The 15,526-nt window shown below is 40.4% G+C and overlaps 1 protein-coding gene across 2 annotated transcripts in view; it reads left to right on the top strand.

Annotated features, from left to right (window-relative positions):
• The window catches only part of ctdspla (CTD (carboxy-terminal domain, RNA polymerase II, polypeptide A) small phosphatase-like a), a 30,747-nt gene extending 17,397 nt beyond the window's left edge, over window positions 1-13,350 (top strand). Inside the window, exons 2-8 of one of the 2 annotated variants that reach the window (XM_047568518.1) lie at window positions 99-265; window positions 1,504-1,536; window positions 4,185-4,286; window positions 9,287-9,343; window positions 9,965-10,057; window positions 10,151-10,336; window positions 12,177-13,350. In XM_047568518.1, the coding sequence (XP_047424474.1) occupies window positions 99-265; window positions 1,504-1,536; window positions 4,185-4,286; window positions 9,287-9,343; window positions 9,965-10,057; window positions 10,151-10,336; window positions 12,177-12,302 (764 nt within the window). In that variant the 3' untranslated portion in view covers window positions 12,303-13,350. The remainder of the gene's footprint in view (window positions 1-98; window positions 266-1,503; window positions 1,537-4,184; window positions 4,287-9,286; window positions 9,344-9,964; window positions 10,058-10,150; window positions 10,337-12,176) is intronic. The other variant, XM_047568519.1, reaches the window with a different exon arrangement.
• The last annotated feature ends 2,176 nt before the right edge of the window (window positions 13,351-15,526 follow it).

Here is a 15,526-nt window from a genome sequence, read left to right on the forward strand (position 1 = left end):
TTTTGATGCTCTCGCTTCCCATTTAAACAAAATTAAGTTGAAAACGTTCGCCGGTGGCCGAAGGAGCCTAATGTGACCTTGCTTCTCGTCTCTTCCAGTCTCCCAGTCCAACAGCAGCCTAAAGAAGCACCGGAGTCGGAGCATTTTCAGCCCCTTCTTCTGCTGCTTCCGCAACTACAATGACTACCATGTGGAGCCGCCACCCGCCAACAACAAGACCCTTTCTCTGCCCCCACCACCAGAGGAGAATGGCAGTCCTCCTAAGGTAATGCTCATTTTTCTCTCATGTCACGGTTGGCCAGAGTCCAAATCACATACCATTTACATCCACACTGGACCAAAATAACCTTGTGGGAATTAGTTAATGTTTTATGACAGAAATCCTGGTTTGAATGGAGAGCTCCAGTAACGAGTGTTTGGTTTTGCTACAGAGAGCTTGTTAGGGTTTGCCTTTTCCTGCGGAGAGCTGAGGCCGAGGCGCTGTGCAGCCTCGCTGAGCTCCCTCCACAAATTTTTCCAGCTGCTTCAAACCCGATGAACCCAGAGGTTGTTTACCATCCACTGCTTGAAAATACGGGCTCGCTTCCCATCTTACATTCTTCGATATCTGCCTACGCACACAACCGCACACAAAATAACACACAGCGTACTGAGCATGCTGAGAAGCTCCGAAGACCTGCTCTTGCACAAACGTGCTCGCCGCGTACACCCATGACAACACATGTACGGGGCGCACACGTGCTCTTAAACTGCTGCGTCTCTAATCCCCATAAAGTGGGCCTTGTGTGCGTCCAGCGTGATGGATTGCCTGGCGCCCACGCCTCCCCCTCTCCTCATACACACTCTGACCAGTGTAGTGAGGATGTGTGAAGAGAACGTTCTGGCTGTGGAAAAGGCGCCAAACCCAGAAGCTCCTCTACAAACACAGTGTTCTGCTGCCAAGGCAGGTACACGGGGCTAAAAATGGAGCAGAAACATATCACATTTCCACTCCTATTTACCTGTAACTGTCTCACATGCAGGGGAGGAATGTGTGGCCCTCTACAGACACTATACATGTGGTCAGTGCTGACCTGCTCCGGACCTCTCCTTAACAAATGAGCTCCCATTAATTTACAGTGAACCTAGCGAACCATGCCATAAAAAGCCTTGTAATAGCGCGAGGCTGATTTTTCGAGCTGGGTGTGCGCCCACAGTCCCTCCCAGCAGTGTACTGTTGCTGGATTTCTGGCCAGCCGTATTTGTTACTATGGCAGCTCTGTTTGTTTTCGAGCGAGTTGTTCTCACTTTCCTCTCACCATGTGTGCTATATGTTCCCGTCCTCTGTCCCTCTCGCTGTTTCCCTCCCTCTGCATTTGCTGATTTGAGTATTGATGTTGTCGATTTCCTCCTTGCAGTGGTTTTTCACTGGTATTCGTTTGCTATTCCTTTTTCCCTCTTTGTTTTTCCACCCCGTCTTTCTCAATCTCTCTCTGTTTTTCTCCCTCTGTTTATTTTATCCAGTGTGACCAGGTCCAGGTCATCCCCATACCCAGTGTATGTATTATTATCTCTCGTTTTTTCCTCAACTCGCTCCATCTCAGTAACCTCCTCCCTCCGCTTGCTGCGCTTCATCATTCTAGCTGCATGTGGCTGTTGACACAAAGGTGATTTTTCTTTGCTGTCACATGGAAATTTGCACCATCCCTGTTGTATGATCATGTGGCTTTCAAGGCTTTTCCTTGCGCTGCTAACCTTCCTCTTACGCGGCCAGCAGAAAGACGTAACTCACATCCATTTGTTATCATATGATTTGTTTTTGTCCCCCTTTTCCATTTGTACTGTGCCTCTCTAGTCATCGGGAGAGGACATGAGATTGATTATCTTATTAGGTCGAATCGAACAAATCTCACATTTGACCTTCGCACCTGCACTTCGGGCGAATGAACGGGTGACTCCCCCTTAAAAGACTTGATTAAATTAGGTATTCGTCTGTATTGAGAAAGATTACTTTGTGATTATGCAACCGGCGGTCAATGAACCGCTGTTAGTCCATTAGAAGGGAGCTTGTTTTCAACAAATTGCACTTCGTCAGACATTCTCCACAAAGAAGGATTTGTCTGATTCCTCCTTTGTTTGTGCTGAAACTGCAATTCATTCAGCTATTTTGGAATCTGCGCGATGCCTGTGGTTTTTCTGTAATTTAGGATATTCACACTCACAGCATCCCGCATTGGAGCCAAGGTTTAAACTACACCACCCAGCAGACACCTCCCTTCAATAGCAGGAAATGCATGCCGCGACGAGTTCTGCTCTTTGTCTTGCCGGCCGCGTCAGAAGCGACGGCGCCGGTTTGACTTAAATAACTGGAGCTGACCTGGACAGGACACGTCAATGGTTACTGTATGGCATGTGTTCATAGCAACATGAAACAGACAACAGACGTCCTTGCATAATGGAAAAATAGCAAAATGCGAAGTATCCCAAGCCCCGACGTCACATCGGACAGAACCAATAAAATTCCCAAAGAATACAGAAAGATGAATACACATTACAAATGGACAAAAACTAACAAAGAACTCTTTTCCCAAGTTCACATAAAACACATGTGCATGGAATACTATTTTATAACTCTGCATAAAACCGAACCAAAATTATGAGAACCAGTTATTTTGCAAATTTTTTTTTACATCTTTATTTGTCTGCATATAAGACAGAATGAAAACGTATTGTTAAAAGATCTACAATAATAGAGTTTAAAAGATGTGTTCAGGGAAAGAAAGAAGCTATAATCAGTGCTCACTCCACTCAATTAAAATGACAAGTAAAATGTTATTTATTATTGTCAGCGAGACGTCTTTAAGTCTTGAAGTTGAAGAATGCTTTATTTTATTTTATTAATCCTTATTATATCATTGTGTGTATAATTGTGTGTATGTTTTACTGTTATCCAGACTGACAATTAATCATAAGTATTTATGGAATTGCGTTGTTATTGTTTATAAATGTATTCTATTTTTCTATATGCACCCTGTAATTCATCTTAAAATCATCATGTTTACTACAACTATTACGTTGACCTACATGTTATATGAGGACTTGATTACATGCATGGTATTTGAGGACATCCTGGATTTTTGTTATGCACCTTTCAAAGAAAATATATCTGTTTATGAGCTGTGTCGAACAAAGCTACTTCAGATCGGTTAGCATTCTACGCTGTGGTTCACTTCAGTTCAGGCAATCAGCTCTGGAGAGCGCCCCCTGGCTGTGTGGTTTAGGAGAAATGTCATAAACCCACTCAGTCTTTTTTTTTTTCTTCTTTGCTCAACCTGCATGTGTAAATCACATTTATCACGGCCTGACAGGCAGTCATTCAGTGTCCTTGCTCAAAGGGAATTCTTCCCATGATACATCAGCATGCGGCCCCGCGATAAGGCGTGATAAATACGGTCCGCCTGGCAAAAACACACTAAAACACACATACATCAGAAAATGTCTGCCATACTGAGCATCAGCACACACAACCGCGAGTATGTGTGCAAGAATGACAAGCGTCCTTGCTCCTGAGCCCTGTATAGATCCGTGCATAAATCAATATGTGTACATGTGCAAGAACGTGTGGATGGACCCATGTAAGAGTTTGAGCACCCTTATGGTAGCACCATCTGCCCCGTGCCTGTCTGTAACCTCAGGCCTGATTGGCAGAGGACACTACTATTTCTCCTTTACGTCTTGACCCTGAACGCAGCACAGTCACAGAACTCAATCAGCATGAGGTAATATAAAACATAATATGCAGACATGTTGATGTATATTGTTAGTTAATTCATTCAGATTATGACGGTACAATGAAATGATATATAGTGATATCATTTTAGGTAAAATTTCTTTCCATGCATTTACATTTTCAGCATTGTTATTTTGCTAAATTTATCTTTCATGTAAAGAAAAGGGTACTTGAAGGTACTTTTGTTATGCAAAAAATAAATAAAACTAAATCATGGGTAGGTGTTATTTATCAGCAGCACAGTTAAACCTCCACATAAGCTATGGGACACTCTCCCGCAGGTCCTTATTACAGTTAGGTGTCTCCCACACACATTGTGTGCCTATGAGTGTGTATGTCATCCATCAGTGGACATCGTTATGATGCATTTTAAAGTGTTTTTTTTTTTTTTGTTGTGTGTATTGTGTCTCTGCAGCCTCCAGCCAAGTTCCTTCTGCCGGAGGTCAGTATCGCAGACTACAGCAAAAACTGTGTGGTGATCGACCTGGACGAAACCCTCGTTCACAGCTCCTTCAAGGTACATCTTTACGTCTTTACGACAGAAAATTATGCTGTGCTTCGTTTGTGTCATGTTATTATTGGGATAAAGGCGGATTAAATCCTGAAAATGTCACTCTTTGATGGGAATCAAAACAATTAGTATGTGAACTGAACCACACATAATCATTAAAGGATCTATTCTATGTCCTTCATGGTGTCAAGGAACTGTTGATGTAACGAGGTGTTGGCATAGCAACCAATATATATTAGGTGGCTCTGCATTATGCAATTCATCTTCATCCAATCCATTTATTAAACAGGAGATATTAACATAATTTCTGTATTTCCAAAAATGGAGTTGCTCATTTTATTGGAGCAAGAGTTTCTAATTGAAAACAACGAATATGATCTATAGCAACATGCATATTAAATGTTTATATCCATGCACTTTCAGTATTACTTGTAGTTCATATGTTCCAAGGGTTTTGTTGAAAAAAGAAGGAGAAGAATTCTCCTAAAGTGTAAGAAAGACGCAATACGTTAAATGCCTGGAAAACACATTTTCTCAATTGGCTTCTTACTATGAAGGATGAACTCCTACATGAACACAAATAGCTTTGGCTATTTTACAGGAGATCTCTTAATTAATATTTTTATCTGCACTTTTCTTGCTGGTTTGAAGTGGGCGTAACACAGTCGGAAAACAGACGCTGCAGATTTCGGTGCTTCAATCAGAGATCTGAATCTAAATGCTAACAGCAGGTGGGCTGTTTAGTCACTGACAGTCAAATCTGATCAGATCACAACCAGATGGTCCCTCAAGAGCTTTCGTAAGAAATTCTTTAATCATTAAAATATCTAGATGTGTGTTTTTTATTAGACAGAAACTTATGTATAGTGGAGTACATACTATATATTGTGACACATTGCTTTGCTGAATATGCTTTAAAAAAAAACTCATGCACTTCCCTGTCCTCGTTGAGGACTCTTGTGTGTCTCCATCAAAAGTTCCCTTCACTGACACACCTGGCACACCTAGTGACCCACTTCAGCACTGCTCCGCTTCAGCCCCAGCTGATCTTATTATGCCTGTGTGTACTTTATCGGAGCCCGAGTGCTTTTGTGTTCAGCCTGAGTGCAGCTGCAACGAGAAAGCTGTGCAACAGAATAGCTCAAGGTAAAGCATAAGCAGCTGAAGCATAATTTGTATTCCCGTAGTTTTTATTTAGCAGCGAAGGGGAGCTACTTCTGATTACTGACTGCGAGGAAAACAACTTTGAATACGTTTTTGGTATGACCGAGAATTGATTTGCTGTGGAAAGTCAAGGGAAGAGAAAAATGTACACACACACACACTGTACTGGACCCACCCATTGCGATCACATGCCAGCAGTGCAGGGCCACACACGTGTACGTGCTCACCCACACACAAGGGTGTGTCCGGTACAGTGTACTGTTGCCTTGAATGACTGCGGGACAAATTTCGCAGAAGTCCTGGAAACGTTCTAATACTCGGAAGGGTTATTTTCTCCGCCGCCATAAAAACAAGTCAGAAACTCACACAGGAGCGCTTCTCTTTTTTTTTTTTTCCTTCTTCTTCTTTTTCTTCTGCTTCTGACGAAACGCACTCAGACCTTTAAAATGCATTTAGTTCAGACATCAGTATGCATATGATATGGATTCAGGCAGCGCAATAAACCGGAATCAGTTGGGAGAGGAAGAGAAGGAGACAAAAGGCGACACACACGCAGCATTTTCGGTTCCGTTCAGAACCCCTGCAGGATTTCCTGTAGATTTCCTGTTTGGATGTCATTTTGATTCAGAATATTTATTCCTGAATTGTACTTGTGGAGGCTGGAATTGGACCGTAAACGCAAAAAAAAAAAAACACTGACAGGGGACAAGGATGATGCACAGATGGACATAGACAGAAAAAGAAACGTTACATAACAAATCACACACTCTGCGCTTTATCCTTCATGTTATGGATGAGGAGTTAAATCCTGAAACTCTACTTGGATTAGATCCAGGATGTGTTAAATGTATACAGGGACAGACCATACTGTATGCATTAAGAGTAATATTTATTTGTATGGCTACTTCGAGAGCCTTAGCGCATATGGGAAAATCTTTCCACGATATTATGGAACCTTTCTGCAGGGATGTGATCTCATTCAGCCACAAGAGCATTAGTGAAGTCAGGCACTGATGTGGGCGATAAGACCTGACTCGCAGCTGGTGTTTTAGTTAATCTTGAACATATTCAATGGGTTAAGGAATCAGTAATCGATTTACTCCTTAGTAATGCAAAAGGAAAACATTTCCAGAATTTAAAATGTGAGTATTTTCTTAGTCTTTCTTAGAATAAATAATCCTATCTTTGAATATCTTTGATGCCAGTGTTGCCTTGAAGGTGATGTATTTTTTAATTCAAGTTCTCTTTCTTCTTTACCCAAGGATGTCTGGATACATCCGCATATTTCTGCAAATTTGTACAGACTGCAAGCATAAAAATCAGAATCCAGCTTCAAACTTGAACTCATTAAATCCCAGTCGATAAAAACTTGTTTAAGGAGCTTTTTAAAAGATGAGCAGAGGCAGGACAAAAAAAAAAAAAAGCCAAATGATTAAATAGAGGTATATATGTAGAGCAAACGCTGGATCGGAGCCAGAGTGTGATGAGCATATGAAACAACCCAGATCAAGTCCTCTCTTTTAACGCTGTCGAGGTCAGCTCTTGTCAGCAGAGATGAAAAAAACAACCCTTCCTCCACATTTACTTAATTTCTCTCACACGTACAATATGTATATAGTCCCAATCCGTCTCGCCATCTTTCAATTCTACAGCTCTCGTCATCTTTGATCTGGGCCCATTACAGAGCAGGGAGATGAGCAGCTGTTATGTGTTCAGTCTTTAGATGATGGAGTGATTCAGCAGAAGAGCAGAGCCAAGCCTGTTTCTGTATCTCTTCCTCCATCTGTGTGTCGCTCTGTTCAGTTTTTTATTCTCTTTGTTATGGTGTTATGCTGCTTGTTTGTTCTCTTTCCTGCCCGTCACCGGTTTGCCTTGTTGTCTTTAACCGTTTCAGACGGCTCCAGACATCATGTCCTCTGGTGTAAACATTAACCAAAGATTGCGAAACTGATGTATATAACAACCCCCATCTATCCGAAGGCTTTGAACACAAATGGACTCACTTTTGTATCACATAAAGAACCCAAACATATCCCGTTCACAGTCATTTTAGACTAATATACCACATATAGACTATGACAGATATATAGACTATGGTACACAATTATAGATTACATAGGAGACATGTGTAAGGTCAAAGTGCTGTTCTTAGCTTTCCTACAGCAAACACCCCCTCTGCTGGATGACTTTGAATTTCACCTTCTAACTGGAGTTTTATGCCTGAAGGTAAAAAGCATTAAAAATGCACATAGAGGACAAACTCTGGGAATCTGGGCAGGATTATATTTCCAGGCAGACGCAGTTCCAGTGTTAGTGTTCAATAAAAAGTGTCAGAGTGGTTTTATGGAAACGGCAGAACATCATTTTAACGCAAGTTGACAGGTTGGCCCTAAAAAAAGGACATAAGTGCCTCTGTATTTAGCAAAAAACGCAATACAGGAAAAAAATAAAAATAAAATAGCGGTGTTTAATTGTATTGTCATTCTTTATCTGTTTAGTCACTGAATCACAAATACACAAAGATTTTTTCCTTAAACCTTTTTAGTAGGCAGAAAATAAAGCACTGCGTAGGTGCAGCTTTTTGATGTCCCGTCTTAAACCACATGAATATATTTTTGTTGTAAGTCAAATAAAATGATTATGTAACAGAAATGTGTAATTAGCGTTACACGCACAGTGGCAGCCAACCTATTGCAGTACCTAGACTCAAGCTAGTAAAGGCTAGCAGCTAGCTGGACTGCATTCACAACTAGCATCAGCTAAAGCTAATTATCCAGACCTGCCATTCACAACACAACACATTAAAACATTTAATTTTTGCAGTTGATTTTGAAAAAAGTTGATTTTTTTCTTTTAACATCAGTATCTTAGTATTCTTTCACTGTATGTTATGTTCATAGAAATAATAAATACCAGACAAACAAGTAAGCTAATTAGCCTCGCTTTGATACTAGGTCAGGATATCATTTCATCTGTCAGATGTTTTTATTGTAGAGGGGATGGAAGGCTTAAAACTATGGTTTCATGGCTGAAACTAGTTGTGCAAACTCTTGTTAAGTAGCTTTTCCGCTTCAGGCTGTAATTTCTCCGTTAGTACGGATGTACTTTTTAATCTGCAAGGCAGAATTACAAATTGAAATGTGAAGAAAAGAAAATGGGGAGTTATCTTTTCCCCACATTACAAAAGTTTATCCAGATTTGCCTGCATTCTCAAACAGATGAATTACAATCAATTCAACTTATAAGTCAGATAATACTTCTAAATAATCCTCTTGCTGTACAACAAACTATCCAAACAGGTGACAGCTAAGCTCTTTGAGACACGTTATTCTTTGTGTTTCTGAAAATGAAGTTTTCTTTTTTTTGCCGTCACCTGTTCTTTTTTTCTCTCCCCTCTCCGAAACGACACCGCTGTGCCTCCTACCTAATCCTTTCATCCTCGTCTTGACGCCCTCTGCTCGTCTTCCACCCACACCCCTCTGGCATCTATCTTCCTCTACCTCCTGCACCTCTCCTCTCCCCTTCGCCGCTTTTAAAAATGACACGAGTCACGCCGGGAAAATGGCAGCGCTCCTCTTGTCCACGTTCACGTCTGTCATCTTGTTCAGCTCCCAGGTTTCTCCCCGGAGTCTTGCAACCGTTTTTTTATTTAACACTGAGATGCGGAGCGCGGGAGCAGAGGGAAACCACATCATGCTTAATGTCTTCATCATTCTGGAGTATTCTTTTTTTTTTTTTTACAAAAATGTGGGCGTGTGGCAGGGCTGTTTCCTTGTCAGAATGAGCTGCTTTGAGCGAAAAATAGCACAAGTTTTGATTCTTTTCCTTGTGTCTTCTTGCAGCCCATCAGCAATGCAGACTTCATCGTTCCAGTGGAGATTGATGGCACTGTTCACCAGGTAATACTGCTTCGATATGGAGGGCATCCAGAAGTGAGCTTGAATAAAATATTATGTAGTAATTTATACGGGGTCCCGTGGAGTTCTTGACCCCGTTTTCCTCCCCTCCTATATTTATTGGGCCCTGTTTTCTCACAGCTGCAACAAAGTGGAACAGCCCAAAGTGGTTTTTGTTTTATCCTTTGTGACTTTGGAGCGGTTTTCCTTTGTTTCATTGGTCTTCTTTGTGTCCTGGTTCAAGCAGAAGACGACATATTGTGGCTGTAACCTGGTTCAAGTAATCCAGGATAGGCTTTCTGCATTCGCTTTGGCCTATGCTTGATTACTTGCACTTGGGGGCAGCAACTAACCGACAGAAAACAGCTGAAGAGGACGAGGATGAGCAGGAATTTAAAATATGACCGCAAAGCAGTAGATAGTGAAAATTGTTTGAAAATTGTTGCATTGTACCTTTCAGGGAACTTTGGTTAAATACAAAATTTAGCTTGTCATAGTTTAATTAACACTGGAACTTAATGATCGAAGAATATCTAAGATAACTTAGCTCGTAGTAATAGGCAAAAATTAACAGTTATTGAGGTTTCATACAGTAGAATTTAACAGATTGTGTCTTGGTTTCAGGTGTACGTCCTGAAGAGGCCCCATGTGGACGAGTTCCTCCAGAAGATGGGGGAGATGTTCGAATGTGTCCTCTTCACAGCAAGCTTAGCCAAGGTTGGTTCTCAGCTTATAAACTCTGGTTTCACAGTCACAGTAATTCCTCCCTGCGTCCGCCCCATCAAACCTGCTGTTCTCCGGTGTGTTCAGTACGCCGACCCTGTGGCGGACCTGCTGGACCAGTGGGGGGTGTTTCGCGCCCGGCTCTTCAGGGAATCCTGTGTTTTCCACAGAGGAAACTACGTCAAAGACCTCAGCCGGCTGGGCCGAGAGCTCAGTAAAGTCATCATCATAGACAACTCACCTGCCTCCTACATCTTCCACCCTGAGAATGCAGTAAGTTGCTCCTCCTCCGTTATCCTGGAATACTTCTCTTCTTAGAGTAGATGTGTCATTTTTGCACTTATCATTATGGACCCAGGTAGGTAAAGGGAAGCCTGGAGGTTCAAACCAAACTCACAAAAATAAGCAAATTTCTGTTTGATACTTAGTCTTTGTTCAATTTCCGTGGTAGACAGATTGATTGTTGTGGTATCACATGGAAATAGAGCAGTTGAAAATATTTAGAAACAAAATTCCCATACTGAGCTGAAAAGGGATGCACTTTGTACCGTGTTTCCATGAGAATCAAAAAAGTCGGTAAAATGACATTCGAATCAATGAATGACAGGATGCTTTATACGAACATTTATGGTAAAGGAATGGCAGAAATACAACATGCAGTTGGAGAAAGACAATGATACTGCACCGCATAGCCCATCTAAATACTGAAATGTCTTGCTCACTAATAAGAACATCCTGGGTTCAAATCCCCGTGGTGGAGTTGGGGGCTAGTTTTCTTGGCACTCAAAAATGTGTTAGGCAGTGTTTTTATATAGACAGATAGGGACGATATACAGAAATGGAAGAAAATCACACTTTTAAAAAATAGTGCCAGTGCAGCTGTGTGCCTCTTTACAAGAGAATCAAATAATTCTACGCATATTTGCAAATGTAAAGTCACCACCCACCAACATGAAAACATGAAAAGTGCTAATGGATTTTAGCATTCTGATTTCATTACTAGGCGATTAATTGTTTAAGCTAAGCTACTTTTAGGCCTGGAAAAAAGTGAGTTTGGGTCAGTTTTTATGTAGCCTAGGTGGCTAAAAACAAGCTACAATGAAAGAAAATCACACAAAATGACACCATTTTGCGAATGTCGTGGACTAGTCTGATCCATAATGCCAGGGTCGATTTTTTGTCCTAGTCCGCCCCCACGGAGTTCGCAACCCTACATGGAAATCCATCTCGATAGACAGAGGTGTGGACCAGTCAGGGTACTGTGACAAACTACTTGTAGCTATGGTCGTGTCTGAGGTGTCGCAATTAGAGCACCTGCAAATTTATGAATTGTTTGCCAAAATGTTCATGTATAGCTAGCTTGTGTTTCCTTTTCTGTACCCTCCTATTAAATAATCTGGCTCATTGATCCTGTTGATTGAAGTTAGCCCATGATGGACATTAATAGATGGTTTGTGCTATCACCTGTTAAGTGTTTTTTGTGTTTGCTCTCCAAATTGTTTCTGAGGACAACTTTCCAGATGGTTTCATCTATAAAAGACAAAACACTGGACATGCCAGTTTATTTCCTCAGTGTTCAGTTCAAGGAATATTGTTGCTTTTGCTCTCTTGGTGTAAGTTAAATATGCAAATCTGCAGAGAGCTAACTGTTATTTGCGTGCCCCTTAATCACAGAACATGTTAAGACATCAGAAACTGAAGCTGCTTTGTAAATTGGTGACCACAGCGACACTTGATGCCTGATGGTGCGGTTTCAGACTTCAAAAACTCCTCATTAAAAACACGGTCAAAATATGCTGGTGCAACAGAAAGTTGAAGTTAATAATGGCGTTAATGATTGTATCTATAGTACACTGTCAAGCGTTTTTAATCCTCCGCGTTGTTTTTCAGCCAGAGGCGGTGTTCTCAATTTTATCAGATCTCTTGTTGCTCGGTGGAGCGGCTGCCACTCTTCGGGCCTTTGATGCATTCCCCCAATTAATTATTTACACAAAACTCGCACTAGCTCTTCACCTATAATGCAACACTTTAGCATCAGCTGAGTTTTCTCCCCTACCCTTTCATTAAATGAAACCCGTCCTGTCTCCCCGCTTGTTTCTCTTTCTCTTTTGAGGTCCCGGTGCAGTCCTGGTTCGACGACATGACCGACACGGAGCTGCTGGACCTGATTCCTCTGTTTGAGGGTCTGAGTAAAGAGGAGGACGTTTACAGTCTGTTACAGAGCCTGAGGAACAGGTAGCAGACGGCAGCTCCAGCTGGTTCCTTCCTGCCCCGGCTCTGCTGAACAGAGGCCTCAGCTCGTTGCCCGTGGCCCCGGCCCGCGTCCTCCGACCAGCTCCCTAATTCCCAGCACAGCTCCCAGTCGGAGGGTTTTCAGGCAAACGGTCTGGTCGTAATTAAATCTAGAGAAAACTACATCTACATGGATTCTTACCATGTCTTGACTTCTTCTTGGACTCTTTGTACAGAAACTGAATAAAGATTATATTACTGTATGTACATATTAAATGTTTCTAAGAGCAAGACATACATAAAGTAATTTTCTATCAGAGAGCGGAGGTTTTATTATCAATCAAGTAATATTTTAGTTACCAAAAAAAAAAAAAAAACACACAGGACAATGTTGTTGTTTTTTCCCTGGAATGGGTGACCTTTTGGTTGTTTGTGTTGGAACAGTGCTATGCAGGCTGTTGTTTCTCGTCTGACTTTTTGTTCAAACAACTGTGATTTATCTTCTCTTTACAGAATGAAGTGCCTTCATTACTGTGCTGATTTTGTTGTGTCGGGTTATGGGGTGCACATTTTTACGGTGCACATCTCAGCAAAAGCGAATCAACTAAACTGAAATTGGAAACAAAGTCCTTCGGTAATTGTCATGCAGTCGGAGAAAACCGAACAGAACCATTGCTATAAATTTAGCCTGTTAGACTTGGATGACTTTTGATTTTGAGTTTACTAGCACTGAATTGTTAACAAAGATTATTATTATTATTATTTTTATTTTTTTTACAATTCAATGTGATTTGTGACTAAACGATATCATTTGATCCTTGACAGTGACTGTAAATCAATAAGGAATCCCCCACTTTATTAATGAAAAGAATTAAATGTTTGTAATGACGTCACTGTCCACCAATAAATGTTAAACTTTTGAGGAAAATATAAAGATTAGCTTAGATTATATGAAATTCTATTTATTGGGGAAATGGGTGTAGGGTGCATTGTGAAGAATGCTGTTGAAATCGTACTGTACAACATTATTAAAGTTGCAAGTTTGCACACTGTCAGACTGTATCACGTTCATCGTCATGACTTTCACACAATTTACGATGCTACGACAGTACCATAATATAATCCACAGCGGTATTAGACTCCAGTGGATTAATTAATCCAATATCCGTTTCTCTTTTTTCTAATGATTTATAGCTTTTCCATTTTGTTACACTGCATGAAGACATTATTGAGTTACATCAACCTATGGCCAATGTTGTCCTGAATCTATTGAGGTGCAGGACTACATTGTGCAGAGAAAAATTAGACCACAGTGAGTAAAAAAGTGACAGAAACGAGAAACTGCTTGAGATTTAGAGGGTTAATGGCAGATTATTATTTATATTCTGCCATTAAAGGAAAGTCAAGGCTTCCCACATGGATTCACAGGAACAAAATCACAACCAATTCTAGCATTTTACTTAAAATTGATCAGTTTTTAATCTGAAAAACATGCTACGGTTGAGCTGACCGCATGATGCAAGTCACATGCTGAGGCTGGATAATACACACAAGCAGCAGTCCACAGGGAGCAGTGATGCATGATGGTGGAAACAAAGTGGTGTTTTGCATCTGATTCAGTGACATTTATTAAGACAACTAAGAAGTGGAGCTGTTAATATTAAGGTTGAGATGAAAGATGGATGCCATGCAAACAAGTAATATCCTGTGTCTTAATATCCAATTAACTTTACAATGTTGAATGCAGGCAAAACAAATAAATAAATAAAGTGTAAAGGAAAAAAAGAAAACTAAAATAAATTTCAGTAATCTTCTGAGACCCTGCATCCAACGTTTAGTTTTAAGTTTGTGGCAGTTTATTCTGCTTCATTTAAACTTTTATCCTCATAACTAGACACTAGTTGATGTGAAAACACAATAGTGGGCATTTCAGCAGATTCACTCTGCAGCCAATCACATGAAAAAAGTGGACAAGGTGCAAAACCTCATCAAATTTAACTTATCTAGTTTAATATGACACACAATTCTGTTAATAGTAACAAGATATAACTTCGCTCATTACCAAGTACTCGATTGAGGACGTTGGGACTTCGTTATTTGCAATTCTGATTTGCACAGCAATGTTCAAACACGAAAATTAACATTTTGTTACATATTGTTGATGTTATTATAATATTGACTGAAATAATCCCCAAGTCCACACATGAGGACATAATTTTTTCAACAAACCACTTCCAGTTCAAAGAAAGTTTTTATTCTTCTTAATGAAATGGATAAATTGAAAATGCATACCATATAAAAGCTCAGGTCTCAGGAGGACATATTGCATTTAGGGGAAACCATAAACCATGTTTTCCAGTAAGTCCTGCAGAACTGTCAAGAGTCTGTGAGATCATCAGAAATTCGATACTGTTACAGTTATGCAATGATAATTGAAGCCTATTGTTCAATATCTGTGTGGTCAAAACTGGATGACGTCATAGCAGGGAGTGGTTTTTGTGTAAGGATTCCAGTTTGTCATAATGAAACCCTATAAAACAAAAATGTGCAGAAATACAGTTTCGTTATGGGTTGTTTTCAGCTGAGAACCTTGAAATACATCAGTTTACTGTTGATCCAGTGTAAAACGGTTGATAGAAAAAGCCTTCAGAGGCTAAAGAGACAAATGTATCACTTGGAATATAGTTGGAGACCAATAATGGAGCTCAAAATAAGAGGAAATTGTAGGTGAAAAAGAATGTCAAAAATTACTCAAGGTAAATACTAAAGTTGCAGCTTATCAGCTTAAAGTACATTCAGAACTTTTTAAAAATGCCAACATCAACTTATATAACAATGTCAATTAAGAAGCTGTTCTGGAGCTTTCAAATAAATATCAGTAACTCCACCCGTTGTTAACTATGAGATGATCTGAAGTTTGCTCTCAGTATCTTTTTATACACTTTGCTGTATTTAAAAGTCCATGTATTTTATGAGTTATATCCAAAGTGTAATCACTGCAGCAAATCACTGATGCCTAATAAAACAACCCGCTGATTAAAAACTGGATCACTTTATAGAGCCTTATTCAAGGTTGTTGGATCTTGAACTTAACTTTGCTGAGCTTTGTTGTCCGCAGTGTTAAGTGATCTGCAGGTGCATCAAATATGTGCACATAAAGTAGTTAATGTGCAACCGAGGGGGAGCTTAGCTTCATGTGATATCTTGATGTGAACTTTTAGCTTCCGCTTA

Source organism: Mugil cephalus, chromosome 18, assembly GCF_022458985.1.
Source record: "Mugil cephalus isolate CIBA_MC_2020 chromosome 18, CIBA_Mcephalus_1.1, whole genome shotgun sequence".
NCBI lineage: Eukaryota > Metazoa > Chordata > Actinopteri > Mugiliformes > Mugilidae > Mugil > Mugil cephalus.